At 34.9% G+C, this 17,260-nt stretch overlaps 1 protein-coding gene across 5 annotated transcripts in view; it reads right to left on the minus strand.

Annotated features, from left to right (window-relative positions):
- Positions 1-17,260, minus strand: part of LOC128240388 (voltage-dependent L-type calcium channel subunit beta-1-like) — a 55,161-nt gene that overhangs the window by 19,241 nt on the left and 18,660 nt on the right. For 2 of the 5 annotated variants that reach the window (XM_052957023.1, XM_052957024.1), the window contains 3 exons: positions 13,106-13,639; positions 2,250-2,366; positions 1,750-1,872 (listed from right to left, as the gene is read on the minus strand). In XM_052957023.1, the coding sequence (XP_052812983.1) occupies positions 1,750-1,872; positions 2,250-2,366; positions 13,106-13,222 (357 nt within the window). In that variant the 5' untranslated portion in view covers positions 13,223-13,639. Of the gene's footprint in view, positions 1-1,749; positions 1,873-2,249; positions 2,367-3,599; positions 4,002-10,557; positions 11,436-13,105; positions 13,640-17,260 lie in introns of those variants that run through there. The other 3 variants (XM_052957022.1, XM_052957026.1, XM_052957025.1) reach the window with 3 other exon arrangements.

A 17,260-nucleotide genomic window follows, 5' to 3' on the forward strand; every position in this document is an offset into this window, starting at 1 on the left:
CTTGTAATCTTCAATGGTGTATGATGACAAGCTTTCAGAAAAAGCTAGCTAAGTCTCGAAAAGAAAACAATATAAGAATAATCGAACCTAAATTTTTCGGCTCCGATTTTGACATTTTTTCCGCTGCGTCCTATCTATTATATTAAGGGTTTTTACCCGTTTTCTCACCATTTTTTTGCCTGTGTCCTATCTTTGCTAGTGTCCAATACGTAGTATAATACGGTACTTACCATTTGACCTTGTACAACCATTAGTTGTATAAGTTTGATGTTATACTATTTGGCAAGTATAATCAATTAAAAGCAATACAATCATGGCTGACAAATATTCGCACATAATTAATCAATTATTTAAGCCTGACATACGGTCACTCACAACTAAATTATTGATTGAATGTTATACCACTGGGCCTAACAAAAATGTGTTATATAAATTAAATGTGTTGATTAATTAGTCACACATTGATTAAAATGTAACACCACTGGGCCTGGCAAATACTTAGTCATATTGATTAAATGTCACACCACTAAGTCTGGCATATACTCAGTCATATTTTTACATGTAACAACCCCGGGCCTGGCAAATACTCGGGTGATATTTTTACATGTAACAACCCCGGGCCTGGCAAATACTCGGGTGATATTTTTACATGTAACAACACCAGGCCTGGCAAATACTCGGGTGATATTTTTACATGTAACAACACCAGGCCTGGCAAATACTCGGGTGATATTTTTACATGTAACAACACCAGGCCTGGCAAATACTCGGGTGATATTTTTACATGTAACAACCCCGGGCCTGGCAAATACTAGGGTGATATTTTTACATGTAACAACCCCGGGCCTGGCAAATACTAGGGTGATATTTTTACATGTAACAACCCCGGGCCTGGCAAATACTTCGTCACATTTCAAGATGTAACAAAACTAGGTCATATGGATTAAATGTAACACCAATAGGTCTGGCAAATACTCAGTCATATCGTTTAAATGTAACACCACTGGGCCTGGCAAATACTCAGTCATATCGTTTAAATGTAACACCACTGGGCCTGGCAAATACTCAGTCATATCGTTTAAATGTAACACCACTGGGCCTGGCAAATACTCAGTCATATCGTTTAAATGTAACACCACTGGGCCTGGCAAATACTCAGTCATATCGTTTAAATGTAACACCACTGGGCCTGGCAAATACTCAGTCATATCGTTTAAATGTAACACCACTGGGCCTGGCAAATACTCAGTCATATCGTTTAAATGTAACACCACTGGGCCTGGCAAATACTTGGACATATTGATTAAATGTCACACCAAAAAGTCTGGCAAATACTCAATCATGTTGTTTATATGTATTAAAAGTAATACCATCAGTCCCTAATAACTGCTGACTCATTTATTAAATGAAACTTGGCTTGATAAAAGCTCATACAGATTGATTTTAAAGTAAAACAATTTTAGAAACCATTTTGTTTCCAAATAACTTTTGACACTTGGAGATTTAATGGTTCCTAGATGTGGAAAAAATATGGTGGCATTAAACTTTAACTCTCATTCCTTGAGCAGAGGTCAGTCAAAATCTCTGGGATCAGAGTTGTTCCAGGCATTTAATATCATTGAATGTAAAATCTGACCATTTACTCTGCCTGTCACTCTTATGTCTTTCATTGAAAATTGAGGAAAAGTAAGTTATTATTTTGTTTTAAAGCAATATTAAAACATGCAGCTCAATGACCCATAATCACACCTCTTTAATATGAAGGAAATCTTTGACAGCGAAAGACACTGTTTTGGAAGGGTCTGGTGAGTTGTCTGAATCGGCTCTCTCGTAGGACACATTCGTGCGCACAGCAAATGCAACTGGCTTGCTCTGAAATGGAAAAAAGATTATTGAAACTCAAAGAATACATAATGCAATGAATGCAATCAGTTTGCTCTGAAATTAAACCATAACAAAGCCATTATCAACTTTCATGTCATTTCTCTATCGAAGGAATCTCAATAGTCCTGTAATAGAGCTTGAGGCTTGACTATGTCAAAATGACTATATTTGCATTGACTTAATGAAAATTCATACATTTATGTTCAACACTTTTCATTAAATTCTTAGATTAGACTAGAAAAAGACTAAAGATGTTTTATGGGTATCAGCCCTTGCCTGTAAATAAAATTATCTTCATCATGGGAGAGGTCACAGGTGACCCAAGACAATCATAACAAGTTTAAATGTATGTGTTTTGTTCATACCCGAGACTTCTCAAGCTGTGCGCAAGCTTGCTTAGTGGTCTCTTTACGCAGCGCCTCTCCTTCTTCATCCAGTGAGAGGTCTGTTGACTCTTTGCTGAAGTTGGAGTCCTGAGATCCCTGAAAATATAGAAAATGGTGAATATTAATCTATGCCTATTTATATAAGCCTAATTGTTAGAAATGTAATAAGCCAATATGATTCAAGCTGGAGTTAATAGAAACGAACACTGGTGTCCTGGTTGAGAAGCCAGGACAATGCCGATATGATAAGCTCTAACCTACAACCTCTTGGTCATAAATATGCGCTCATTGTTCAGACAGCTAGCAGTGGATATGAATTATGCTGGAGTAGAAACCAGTACTGCATGGAGTCCTTGGTTTATACTAATTTACTTTAGCTCAATTGTGACAAAAGCTGATAGCTTATTAGATCACTCTTGATTCCATTTCCTGGGCAGAAACCAGTACTGTGTCCTTTTTGAGAGGCCATGAGAAAGTACCCCTAGTGGGAATCTAACCCACAACCTCTTGGGTGAGAGGCGAACACCTATACCAATAGACCACTCTCACCCTTAACATGGAGTCCTTGACAAGAGGCCATGAGAACAAATACCTGGTAAGGCTCTTATTCACTACCTTGTGGTCAATAGATGGACACCTGACTACCACTATCCCTATCACATCCCTAGAAAATTTTGTGTATTTTTATGCCTAATTTATCTGGTTGAAAAGAGATAAGTTGGACTAATCGATGCATACATAACTAATGAATCATTCATAATTATCAGCTTAAAACCAGACTTGCATGTGCTGTCACATGAAACTGCAGTTACAACTGACTCAATGTTTATCAACCATCTTCTTCCAATTATAGTTATGAAATGTGCAAAACTTCATTTCAATATTGTTTCCTCTGAGAATTTACACCAAGCCAAATAAAAAAACAATATGTCGGATTAACACTCACAACACTGTCCCAAAAAGACAATAGTGATGCTTTTGTCTTTGAACAATGCTTTATAAATCAAGGGCTGACCACAAAAATCCTTGAACTAATGCCAGGGACAGTGATCACAACAGACTCAAGTCTGAGTTCAGACTCAAGACTCATTATGGCAAAACTTCATTTCATTGTAATCTTCCTTTTATCAAAGCATTGATGGTAAAATTTGCTGAAACATACTGCTATTTGAATATTAAACTAATATTAACCAATTTTATACAAAGGCACTCATACCTCAACTTAGGCACTCATACCTCAACTTAAGGGTCGCCTGCACCTTGCAATTAAGCTATTAATTGAACAAAATTAAACCATTTTTTAAGTCATCAATTAAGGTGTGTCCTTACTTGTGAATTCTGCTGGTAGAGGAATGGAGTTGTTTCTCCTTGACTATCATAGCGAGCCATTACCATGGTTACAAAGTCATGTAAACCTCTTTTTAAAACTTTGTAGCTCTTGTTTTACTTTTAATTACGTATAATGTCCTGGTACACAATCTAAAACTCCTAGAAATTGTTTTCATTCCTTTCTTCTAGACTGCATGCAAGAATGATATCTTCACAGTTGGTCATTTCATTTCAAATTTAGCATATTTCAAACATAATGATTGTATCCTATAAGTGAATTTACGTCCTCTTACATTCACTGTCCTTCATAAAGCATCATTTTGAGGGATAAAAAGTATGAGATTGATGAAGTTAAACCCTCAAACTTTTACAGCCCTTGTTCATCACAGAGTGATTTTAATACATGTCTCCTACAGGTTTCTATAAAGACTGTAAAGCTTACTTAAGATGCAAACATTTCACAGTAATTTTAGTTACAGCCTGCTTTATACAAGACAAAATGGCTATTAAAATGCTAGCCATAAATTATATATACAAATGATAAAGCCTTCCACTAGAAATTTACACACTAATATCAGTTTTCTGACAGCAAATTAATTCATCCTGCTGTCAAGGTAAATAATTTAGTTATATCTTTGTCATAAATGGATATTTCATTAAAATATCAACCACAGACACTAAATAAAAGTGTGTAACATGATGTGACTTCAAAATATTACAGCCGATATATTGACCTGATCCTCGTGTCCTTTATTAGCATAATTGCGCAGTGAAATTAATCTTATTTTATCTTCGTCTGTACGTCACTGTAATTCTATGAGTATGTACATGGTAAGCTATAATCATACCTGCAAAATACATTATGTTGAACACATTTTAAGTTATCAAATGACCAGATAGTTCAGATGGTAACACTGACAGTCATGAACACATCCTGAATATTGATCATTATTCTCAAAGGTTTGAATCTTGATCATGTGTGTCAGTGTTTAATATTTTATTTCCAAACATACGAAACTGCTTTCTGATAATTTAAAAACCATTCAGAAGTGTTATGAAGTATTATTTAGCCATTATATAATGAACACAAACAGCGAGTGTTCTCCTAGAGTCTGACGTAGCTTCTTGATATGTTTGTTGGTTCACAAGTTATCAAAAAACATGAACTTAGTGGATTAATTGCTATATACATTCATTTGTTTATACAATAATTAATTTACAAAAAAAAATCATTAAGAACTCCGGATTCAAACTCGTGTCCATCTGGATGTAGGCAAGTGACATCTACTATTGTGTTACCGGGCCAGGCACACACAAAGAAAGTTTTGTTTAAAAAAGATCTGTTAAAAATAGTACCCTAAATATAAACATTGATTTTGGAAAACCCTGAAATTATTCGATGTTGTACGATAAGTAAATAGGATATGATGCAATGGTTGTTAAATATATACATGAATTAAGGTCAGGATCAGGTTAATATTGACGTACAATAGTAATATAATAATAATAAGATACCGTTACAATCATTATAATATCAAAGCAACAAAAGGTTCCCAATTCAGTGTATTATTTTTTTTATAAAAGATGATTCTTGATGGTAGCAATTCCTTATAAGAAATTACATGACTTTTGTAAAACAACACTTCATTTGCATTCACAAACAAAGAAAAAGATTTTATGAGACACCCAAAAGTCAATGAAACAAGGGATTGGCACAGTCTGTTATTCCTCTCAACCTTAAAGCACATCAAGACCTCAATAAACACATCTTGTGGTTCCATAAAACCTGCTACAGTTACTTCATAAAACGTCTCAGGGCATTTCCTTACTGAAGTTGTTTTAACATAGTTAAATATCTCATTGGCTGATCATAAGCTTTGTGCAGTTCTACGCTTCACTGTTCTGTTGTATAATATATTAAATAAATAATATCTTATATACTTTATTTATTTATTATTTCTTTTTTTTAGTATTTATTTTTCTTCTTACGCTTTAAACACTAACACTTTTTTTTTAATTTGACTATGAATAGTTTAGGAAATCAACTGAATTTAGGAAATTACTTAAAATGCTTTATGACTTATAAACCCCTTAGGAACACATTGAAAGTCCAATGATAACAATTCTTTTCACATTTGAAAGATTATTAGAATGAAATACAACTTTCAAAATCATCCATTACTAAACTTAAACAACATGAAAGTAATAGATAACATTATCATTAAACATGAAAACAATATGTCCAACAATCCAGGAACTTCACATCCATATTTTATATACACTAAACCGAAATCAATACGAGAAGAGGTCCAATTTTCTAAGAACTTTTATCCCTGCCAGCCAGATCAATACCAATTCAACAAAGCAAAGCCATGAATTTCATTCTGCCATATAACTGACAATATAGTTCACACAAGAACCAATACCATAAATCATAGTGTGATGTGTACTGTGTGTGTTGACATATAAGGTCACAGTCAACCATTAGTTTATTCAGTACCAGAAAACATCTGTTGTATATTACTTTTTGCAGATAATAGAATGTTGCCGCATTGTTTATAATTAAACTTTGTTTGGATATTTCCCATCCTCATAAGCTATTCAAACTTTCCAAAAATGGATAGCCACTTTAATGATTTAGATGCAATTAAAGCCGGCTAAAAAGTCCACAAAAATGTCAATTATAAAACAATGTATTATATTATGTACAGGTATAAGAGTGCTGATTAATCTCTTCACATTTCACTAGTTTTTACATTACCAGAAATACGACGTAATTAATGTTGTAATAAGTTTGTTGATGAAAATCAATATAGTGGTATTATAATTATAATAATACTACCCAAAATTGTCTTAAAACAACATGATCATATTGTAATGTCTTTGTTAAAAAAAATCAAAAAGGACAATCCATACATTTAATGTCACTATGCTAGCAAAATGTATTATGAATATTCACAAAGAAATTAAAACAGCATTGTATAATGACTGGCAAATTAAGTTCATGTATTTCTGCAAACTGAGCTGCTACAAAGTCAAGTTTCATTGATATTTCCTTAAATTCAGAGATCCATAAATGATGTAAAACACTAGATGCCAACATGTTTGCACATTGTAATGACGGGCATGTTTATTGCAATGGAAACAAGCCCTCATCTCATTTGGAAGGTAGATGATTTGTCTGTGGAATAATTAGGGATGGCAAAAAATATTAGAACTCCTGATGTCACACATTTCATGCCAATATTAATCCAAACTTGACAGACCAAACACGGGCAAAGTAATAATGCACCAGTCAATGGTAACCCCCTCCACCCCACCCCCCACCCCCAGGGAATGAACTGCTGGTAAAATCCCCGCCAAATGCCCCCGCACCCCAGTGTCTCTAGGTAAGGCCCAGTCCCTGCTATTTTTGGCGCGAAGACAAAACCACCGGCACCTGGAAGGTTAAACCACGGCCCATTTCCCCGGCTATCCCCAGTATACCCCCTGACCTTTCGTGGTTACAAATGACTGGTGCATAATTATTTCTTAGTTATCTAAACCAATATTATCAAAGAATTGACTTAATGCTGCCCATGTTATTTAATTAGCAGCTACTCTGGACAATGACTTTCAGCTACTACTTTTAATGACCAGTGATTGTTATAATAACATGAGAGATTTGTTTCATTTGTTAATCTTTATTAAGAAATAAATAATCTTATCAATCAAAACTTCAAGAAATTAATTTCAGACAAAGTTGTGTTCTTTTCACCTAAAATTACACAAACACAAATATCCCCTAAAATTTAGTCAAAAACAATTTTCCCCATAAAAAAAATGCCTTTCAACTCCTTTTCTAAAACTTTTCCCAGAAACACCATATGGCATCATGTGGTTAATTAAAACATGGCCAGATCACTAGGCAAAAGCCAAGGAGAAGACTATGAATATTTTATTACTTGACAACATTATGAAGGAATTTATGGCCAAGTTTGTAGTACCTCATGTTCAATATAATATATTTTATATTGCAGAAAAGCTCCACAATGCTAATTATTTATACTGTGGTTGATACTTTTGCATCCCAATATAATCAATTTGATGCTTCATAGTCACAATTAAAAATTGAAGAGATTGTCACTGAAATTCCCTAGGTTCTTAGCTGAAAGGAATTCAACATTCAATGAATGTACATTATACACATTTTTGAAAGTTCTTGATTATTTTGCATTTTAATGCAAGCCACAGTTGCATACCATATATTTAACTTACTTGTGGTGTTCCTTCTATAAACCCAATCAATATGCAGAATAGAAAAGGACTAACATCCTTATTTTAGTAGGATAAATGAGAACAGAAACAAAATTGATTCCAGTAGGGTGTTTCCCTTAACCCTTGACCCTGCATGGAGCCATGAATATGGTGTTCAAGTAGCCTTGGCACTGGAGCACTGTATATAGTTTTTATGTAACCTTGACCCTGGATCTATGTCTATTGTTATCATGTAACCTTGACACTGAAGTTATGGATGTGTTTGTGGTAACATTGGTACTTAGGATACATGTGGTTTTCATTTAGCCTTGACCTTTGAGTAATGGGTGTGGTTTTCATGTGACCGTGTCCTTGGAATTATGGAGGTGGTTTTCATGTGACCTTGACACTGGAGCTATGGATGTGGTTTCCATGTAACCTAGACCTTGGGGTCATGGTTGTGGTTTTTATGTTCTCTTCACACTGGATATAGTTTTCGTGTTACCTTGACACTGGGGTCATATATGTGGTTTTCATTAGGAGCTATGGATGAAGTTTTTCATGTAACAATGGCATTGGAGCCAATGATATGGTGTTTATAAAGCATTGACACTTGAGTCATGGATGTGGCTTTCATGAATATTGACACTGGAGCCATGTAAGGACACTTGCACCCTGAATGTGGAGTTCATGATACCTTGACACTGGAGTCAAGGATATTGTTTTCATATAACCTAGAGAGTGAAGCCATGGATATGGTTTCCATGCTACCTTGACAGTGAAGCCATGGATACAGTTTCCATGCTACCTTGACAGTGAAGCCATGGATATGGTTTCCATGCTACCTTGACAGTGAAGCCATGGATATGGTTTCCATGCTACCTTGACCTTGGAGCCATGGATGTGGTTTTTGTGCAACCTTGACTTTTAAGTCAAACATGGGATTTTCATTTACCATTAATTTTGAAACAATAGATAGGTATATACAGTTTTCATGTAAGCTTGACCTTGTAGCTATGGATGTGGTTTTCGAGTAACCTTGACCTTAGAGCCATGAATTTGGATTTTATGTAACTTGAACTCCGAACCATATATGTGGTATACATGTCACCTTAACTTTCGAGCTATGGATGTGGTTTACATGTCACCTTGACCATGGAGCTAACGATGTGGTTTTCAAGTAACCTTGACCTTAGAGCCATGAATTTGTTTTTTATGTAACCTTTAACTCGGAACCATATATGTGGTATACATATCACCATGACCTTAAAGCTATGAATTGCTTTACATGTCACCTTGACCTTGGAGGTATGAAGTGGTTTACATGTCAGCTTGACCTTTGAGCTATGAAGTGGTTTACATGTCACCTTGACCTTGGAGCCATGGATGTGGTTTACATGTCACCTTGACCTTTGAGTTATGGATATGGTTAATATGTCACCTTGACCTTTGAGTTATGGATATGGTTTATATGTCACCTTGACCTTTGAGTTATGGATACGGTTTATATGTCACCTTGATCTTTGAGTTATGGATATGGTTTATATGTCACCTTGACCTTTGAGTTATGGATATGGTTTATATGTCACCTTGACCTTTGAGCTATGAAGTTGTTTATATGTCACCTTGACCTTTGATCTATGAAGTTGTTTACATGTCACCTTGACCTTTGAAGTTGTTTATATGTCACATTGACCTTTGAGCTATGAAGTTGTTTACATGTCACCTTGACCTTGGAGCCATGGATATGGTTTACATATCACCTTGACCTTTGAGTTATGGATATGGTTTATATGTCACCTTGACCTTTGAGCTATGAAGTTGTTTATATGTCACCTTGACCTTTGAGCTATGAAGTTGTTTACATGTCACCTTGACCTTTGAGCTATGAAGTTGTTTATATGTCACCTTGACCTTTGAGCTATGAAGTTGTTTACATGTCACCTTGACCTTGGAGCCATGGATGTGGTTTACATGTCACCTTGACCTTTGAGTTATGGATATGGTTTATATGGCATCTTGACCATGGAGCCATTGATATGGTTTATATGTCACCTTGATCTTTGAGCTAGGGATATGGTTTTTATGTCACCTTGACCTTTGAGCTTTGGATATGGTTTACATGTCATGTCAACTTGTAACCATAGATGTGGTATACATGTCACCTTGACCTTGGAGCTATGAAGTGATTTACATGTCACCTTGACCTTGGATCGTTTACATGTCACCTTAACCTTGGTGCTATGTATGTGGTTTATATGTCACCTTGACCTTTGTGCTATTAATGTGGTTTACATTACAATTTAAACTTGGATCTATGCATGTGCAGTTCACGTTATCTTGACCCTGGAACTATAGACATTGTTTTTGTTACCTTGACACTTGAGCCATGGATGTGTTTTCCATATTACCATTACACTGCATGTAGAACACAGTAAACAATTGTGGAGTAATGGCTGTGAGGACTGATAAAATTATTGTTACTGGCGCTATTAGTTTATTTACAAATATATTTAAGAAGGATGTACGCCTGTGTCTTTACTGCAGGGATGGTAATATGGTTACTGGTATCATAGTTATGCTTGAGTTTCAAAAATAATGATATATAACAAGGTGAAAATGACACCAAGGCTAACAAAAGGCATATTTATAGTTTATTTTCTTTGAAAAAACAACAACAAACCTGCTTAATATAAACCCCAACATACAACCAATAACTTACCACAGAATCTAGGTCACTCAAACCGGACAACATTTTGCGCAGTCGACCCATTTTTGTCGTTCCCGCATCATACATGTTTTCTCCTAGTACAATGTCCTGAGGTCGTAATATTCTACCCATTGAAAAGATAACAGAGAGGTCAAGGTCATTCCAATATGACCTCTAGTTGACCATGGAATATGCATCCAAAGTTCCTGTATTGTATGATTTTGTTCGGATAGTTTAACTTTGTTCGGATAGATTAACTTTGTTCTAACTGTCAAATATGGACTCTCAGCTTGGAGATGTCTGTTATTACAATCACAAGTTCTATGGTACAAGATATAAATCTTGAAAGAGTTTTACCAAATTACAGATTCCTTTAACACACTAAAATACAGAACCTTTCAATGTAAAACATATGACACTGTCAATGAATTATTTGATTTCAGAGGTTGAAATTGTCAATCTTTGTAACAAATATAAGTACTGCAGAACACTTTTAATGGCTGGATTAAATGACCTAATTTTTCATTTATGTAATTCAAGTTCACTTATTTTTATAAGCAAGCAAATTAATTCTATTTCTGAGCAATATGCATTTATTGCTTATCATTTTGCAAATAATTGTATTAACATATAGGTAATGTTTTAGACACCATAAGTCACACTAAATACGGAGAACGCAAAACACTGCCAGTGTCAACATCATATTATGCAAATTCAGCATACCAGTCTAGATAGTTTACATCAATTTTGGATGTTAGAATCACAATAACATTCTTGCAAGTCCTTTAAAAGTGCACAACATCCTTAATAATAGAAACACATCCAACAATTGACCACAAATCCTGTTGATAAATGGATGCACTATGTTTATTCAGTGAAACACTGACATTATTATGAAAATCCATCGGAAAACCAATATGGCTGCCTTATTCGTATAGGGCCAAATGATGAAGACAATTATTGATCGAAACTGTCCATGCTGTGTCAAAGCATTGGGGGAAAAAGTAACGGCACTATGTAACTTTGTTAGCTTGTAAGATAATCAACTTTTCAGGACATAAATTGGAAACAGGACACTACTGTAATTCGTTTAATGGTTTTAAATGCATGTTATGGTTCCATATCGATTTCAATAGTGGAATTCAAAAATTGTAAAAAAGCACAATCTTCATTTTTTATTACGTGTTACTATTCATTTAAATTTACATTTATTATTATGACCAGGGCCTCCAAATGTTTGAAATCTCAATCAGTCCAGGCTGCTCTGCCCCAACAGAATCCCCCCCCCCCCTCCAAAAATAATAACAACCACCTCAGATGGTCAGATGATAAATACATTGTTTTGGTCATGAAAAGTGGGTCTTACACTAGGAGTGTATGGTTCACAAGGGTTCCCGCCAGCGATCAACATTTGCAACAAAAGGTGAAACCAATGTATTTATAATATTTTCTTAAAATGTTGTATGGGGTCTCTGCAGTTCATTAAGCGTGTCATTGTTGATATCCTATAGAATTAGGGCACGACTAGGTTAATTAATTTGGAATTTTATGACTTAGGCAAAATGACAACATTCTTTAATGAGTATGGCTATGCAGAAAAAAAGTGTGACAATTGTTTACATGAGATAATAAATACAATAAAATCAGTTTTAAAACACAGACCAAAGATATTGCGCAAATCGCCCTCATGAATGTTCCCTTGTATTTGAGGATGTGTGAATGACAAATACTGTTAGAGTATTACAATTTCTACAGTTTTCACTAAGTTTTCGGCCAAAATAGTTTTAAAAAAAATGAGGAAAATTCGGACCAATTTTTTTGCCATGTTCAGTTACTGAAATTGGTCAGGCAAGGGCAACGTTCCAAAATGGCTAATTGTCAGTTTTTAAAAGCCCTACTTATGAATTTAATTAAAAGAGCTGACATTAGCTTTGTTCTCGTAGTTGAAGCCTGAGGAACCAATGCCTATACTCATCTGATTTTTTTACAGTAAAAAAGAGGCATAACTCAAGAAATATATTAATTATTAAGCGAGAGTGTTGGGCCTTACTCCGCATTGTAAGTTTTGTCTCTCAGGCATCAGTGGACGATGACACCATGGCTGTGTCAAAACTCACCCATTTTTTTCTTTTAAAAAAACAAACTGTAAGATTAAATGGGGATCTAAAGAATGGACAAGGAATTGATAGAAACAGTATGAAGCGGAAAATGACATCTATCAATTATTTACCCTTGCAATGTCCTCACAATCTATCAAAATAAGCAATCTGATTATAATGATTTAATGCCAACAATACAATTCTTTACAATTTTTCACCCCATGTTTTCTATATTGGGCGTATTAAATTTGGAAAGAGTCTATTATACACAAGCTGTTAATCATACTGATGACTGATAACTTGTTGAAATCTCTCACTTAGAAACATATGGCAGTCCATGGACTCACAACTTTACTTTCTGAGAAATAACACAATGAAGGAAAAACTCATACTTATAGTATTGAACACTATCACAATCTGTAACCACCTTTCTACTCTACTTGGACAACTGTTACACTTACATTGAAACTATCCTCTTCATCTGCTTCAGGTCCAAACTTGAGGTTATACTGCGGAACCTTGCCTTTGTTTCCAGGGCGGCGCGGCTTCGTATTGTAGTTGGGCCTGTTTCTAGCCATTGCTGTAATATTTTTCTCTTACACTCAAGTTCTGAGAAAATTCCAGAAACCGCTATTTCACACTCACTCACTTTAGAAAATTAAGGAAATTTGCGACTTTACAAATATTTCACTATAAGCGTAACCTGTGGAAGATGTCTGTTTAATTTATTTATAATAACACACATGTTTACTCAAATGCCACTGTTTTAACTTTTACCATTTACTTCACAAACTCTGAATTATTTTTGATCGCATATTTTATTGTTCCTTGAGTTGTCTTTTTTTCAGTAAATCCAACACTTTCAATTGGTAAACTACAACTGCAGACTTAAATATATGAATCTTTTAGTTCACTGCTAATTATTGTATCCATTTTTCTCAGTCGTAAATTCAAAAGCTTTTAGCTTAGAGGTGTGATCTTCGAATGCTTCAAATCTAAAATGTAAGAAAATTGTGTTCCTTAACGTTTAATACACAAAAACACGTCCCTGTCTTGAAAATATTTAAGTTTATTAATTTACAAAAGCATCTCATAAAACTAAGCAATGTCTTTGCTCAAATGAATTACTTTAATTTGTATTCATTGTACCATTTAATATTGAGAAAAACAGTTCTATTAACACTAATTTGCGCCATGATTTTTGTTCTCCTTCATAGGGACATGCGTTATTAGTCTTATTTTTTTAATTCAAATTATAGTACATGTAGCTACTGGGCAAGGCGGAACAATTACGCCAATATAATAATGCCCCATAATTCCACAAATTTTGATGCACTTTTAGTCTTATTATATATGAAAAGCTTGAAAAGTGGTTTAATCCAGAAAATTACAGAAGCATTCTGACTAGTCACTAACACTGTGTTAACTTTAAAATCACACGCATACACATATGCACACGCCAGCATACACACATGCACACGCATACACACATGCACACGCATACACACGCCAGCATACACACATGCACACGCATACACACAAACAAAATCTGGCACAATTTGTAACAGTAACTGAAAACAATTCGCAGTCAACAGAATGCACACAACTTCCCAGTAATGTACTTGTACAGTTCATGCAATTAGTGAAGCACTATGGTCTTAATTGATGTTAATTGCAATACCATAATACAGTCCAGATGCTATAATGCAGGATACTATTATCAAACAGGGTATCCAAAAATTTCTACATCTTAGCTTATGTAGCTTATTTTTTATAGACGAAATAAAGACTTGTTCAAAAGAAACTATGAACTATCACAGGAGTGATGAATACCCCCAGACACTGTGAACCTGGACACAGAAGTGTTTATATGTCTGTTTTGAAATCAGTACATGTACTCTGCCCAACTTCCCATGCTGACCAATATTTCTACTAAGCTTCATGTCGGTGCAATTTTTCAGACCATGTTTTACTATTCAAGGGAAAGAAAACAGGGATATTACTTCTGCGTTTTGATCAAAGAGGTTGTCTGTGATTGGAGTTGATTTTTGGGATTCCCTAGCTGAGGGAAATCAAAATCTGTAAAAAACCACTACAGTCGAGTATGCATATGACTTCTGGATCAAAACACAGTCATAATAACCCTTTTATTCTATATATATATAACTAGTTTAAATCACTCAAAAGACTTGATATCATAATAAATGCATTTTTAAGACACACATTTTTGTTTTATGATATCATTTAAAAAATGTGCAATGAAAATGTTATGACGTGACATCAGCAAAGTGGAAAACAGCCATATTGCACTTGATTTACAAAACAAAAATTCCTGCCAACTACATCCCACACAAGGACAGGATGTGACAAAAGCAAGTCCTATGAAGACAAAAGATGGTAAAATAATATGTGACCATTCAATGGCTCAAAACAAGACGCCAATGCATCGACGCCGCATTAAAGCCAGATTTTTTATTTGACAATGCAATTTAGCCATCCTAGAATTTGAGCTAGTGACCTAGTATTTTTAACCAAAAAGACCCATAATTATACTTATCGGAGATATCGTTCATACAAATAACCTGATCAACAGAAACTATTCCATTTGTGTGAGGAAAAATGAACATTTTATAAATACATCAGCTTTTCCAATCATATCTGTCCCAGAGACCTCGTTTTTGACCCTTAGATGACACACTTTAATATCTAAGATTTCATGTACACAAATATTTTTAAAGTTAATTAAAATTCAAATTATTTAAAAATATGGGTAGATATGAAATTCATGATTGGGATGTGTGTTTATAAAATAGCAATTGAATTTAGTTGTTGACTGATATTGATAGGTTTGGTTAAAGCATATAATTTTTTTATGACATCGGGAAAATATTTCCTAAGATTTGACCAAGTGACCTAGTTTTTGGTCCTAGGTGACCCATATTAAAAATAATTTAAGACAACATGTAGACAAAATTAATATTCTGACCAAGTTTCATAAAGATTTGACAAAAATTAATGAATTTTTATGACCGTGGAATTCTTTCACCTAAGATTCGACCTTGTGACCTAGATTTTAACCAGGGATGATCCATATAAAAAGAACTTTCAAGATATTATGAAGACAAATATTCTGACCAAGTTTCATAAAGATTTAACAACAAGAGGCCCAAAAGGGCTAGGCCCAAAAGGGCCTATGCTCTACTGGCATGGCTCTTGTGGTCATTTTCAATCAAGCATGTATGTTTGAGTAATAGGCAACATATATATAGTTCAGTTTTAGTGTTTGGGTTACCTGAAAACGCTGCACGTTCAACATCTGAGGACAGGAAGTGTTGTAAGCAGATAAGTTGCATGAACTTTTTTAATATGTGCCAAGTAAAGGTAATCTGAGGGTAAAAAATAATTTGCTTTTAAAACTGTACTCATCGTCAAAATTTAATTTTTGTAGCTTTAAAAATAAGAAGTCGGTCAAAGATCAAAGTCAAGGACATCCGAGGACAACATTAATGCTTGTTTGCAAAACTGTTCACATGGTCAAAATTTCATTACTGTAGCTTTAAAAATTAATAAGTAAGTCAAAAGGGGTGGGGCCAGCTTTTGCCCAAGGGGCATTATTTCAAATGTTTTCAATTGCATCATATAATGCTCCACAACAGATATCAAAGGTATGGGCCTTGTAGTTTGAAACAAGAAGATTTTGAAAATATTTCTTAAATAAGTCTCTAGGAAAATTGTGACACCCAGGGCAGTGTCAGTTTTGGCCCAAGGGGCATAATTTGAACAACGATGGTAGTGGACCACTAAATAAAGCCTTGTTCAAAATAGCAAGGATTTGCATAGTGATAGTGGTTTCAGACAAAAAAGGTTTTGAACATTTCCCAATTTCAGGGGGGTGGGGGGGGGGGGGGGAGTCCAGCCCTTCTTTTCCGAACTCTTCCCTGGGCCTCCGCCAACGTCGCCAAGGTCGTTTGCATTTGGGGGGGGGGGGCAGTGATGACCCCAGGGGCATAATTTGAACAAACCTTCACAAGCAATTGTGACTTTACATGTAAACTTGGCTAAAAATAAGACTTCGCTCATGTAGTCTTGGCTAAAAATAACATTTTTCATAATTTCAAGACACATAATCCAGGCATGCATGGGCAAATCTGGCTGGTTTTCAAAAGGAACTGAGTTCTAATGGATATCTAAATTCTGTACAAGTTTCATCGAGATACAATCAAAACTGAAGACTGTATCATGTTAAGACTGTATCATGTCCACAAACAATTGTTTACAGACAAACTGATTTTTTAATACTTTTAAGGCCCATAATCTAGGCGTGCATGGTCGGATCTGGCTGGTTTTCGAAAGGAACCGAGCACTAACGGATATCTAAATACTATACAATTTTCATCGAGATACAATCAAAACTGAAGAATGTATCACAATCAAAACTGAATAATGTATCATGTTCACAACCAATTGTTTACACAATAGCATTTTTTAAGACTGTATCGTGTTCACAAGCTCGTGTTTACACAAAAGCATTTTTTTATACTATCAAGGGCCATAATCTAGGCATGCATGGGCGGATATGGCTGGTTTTCAAAAGGAACCGAGCTCTAATGGATATC

Source organism: Mya arenaria, chromosome 7 (genome assembly GCF_026914265.1).
Source record: "Mya arenaria isolate MELC-2E11 chromosome 7, ASM2691426v1".
NCBI lineage: Eukaryota > Metazoa > Mollusca > Bivalvia > Myida > Myidae > Mya > Mya arenaria.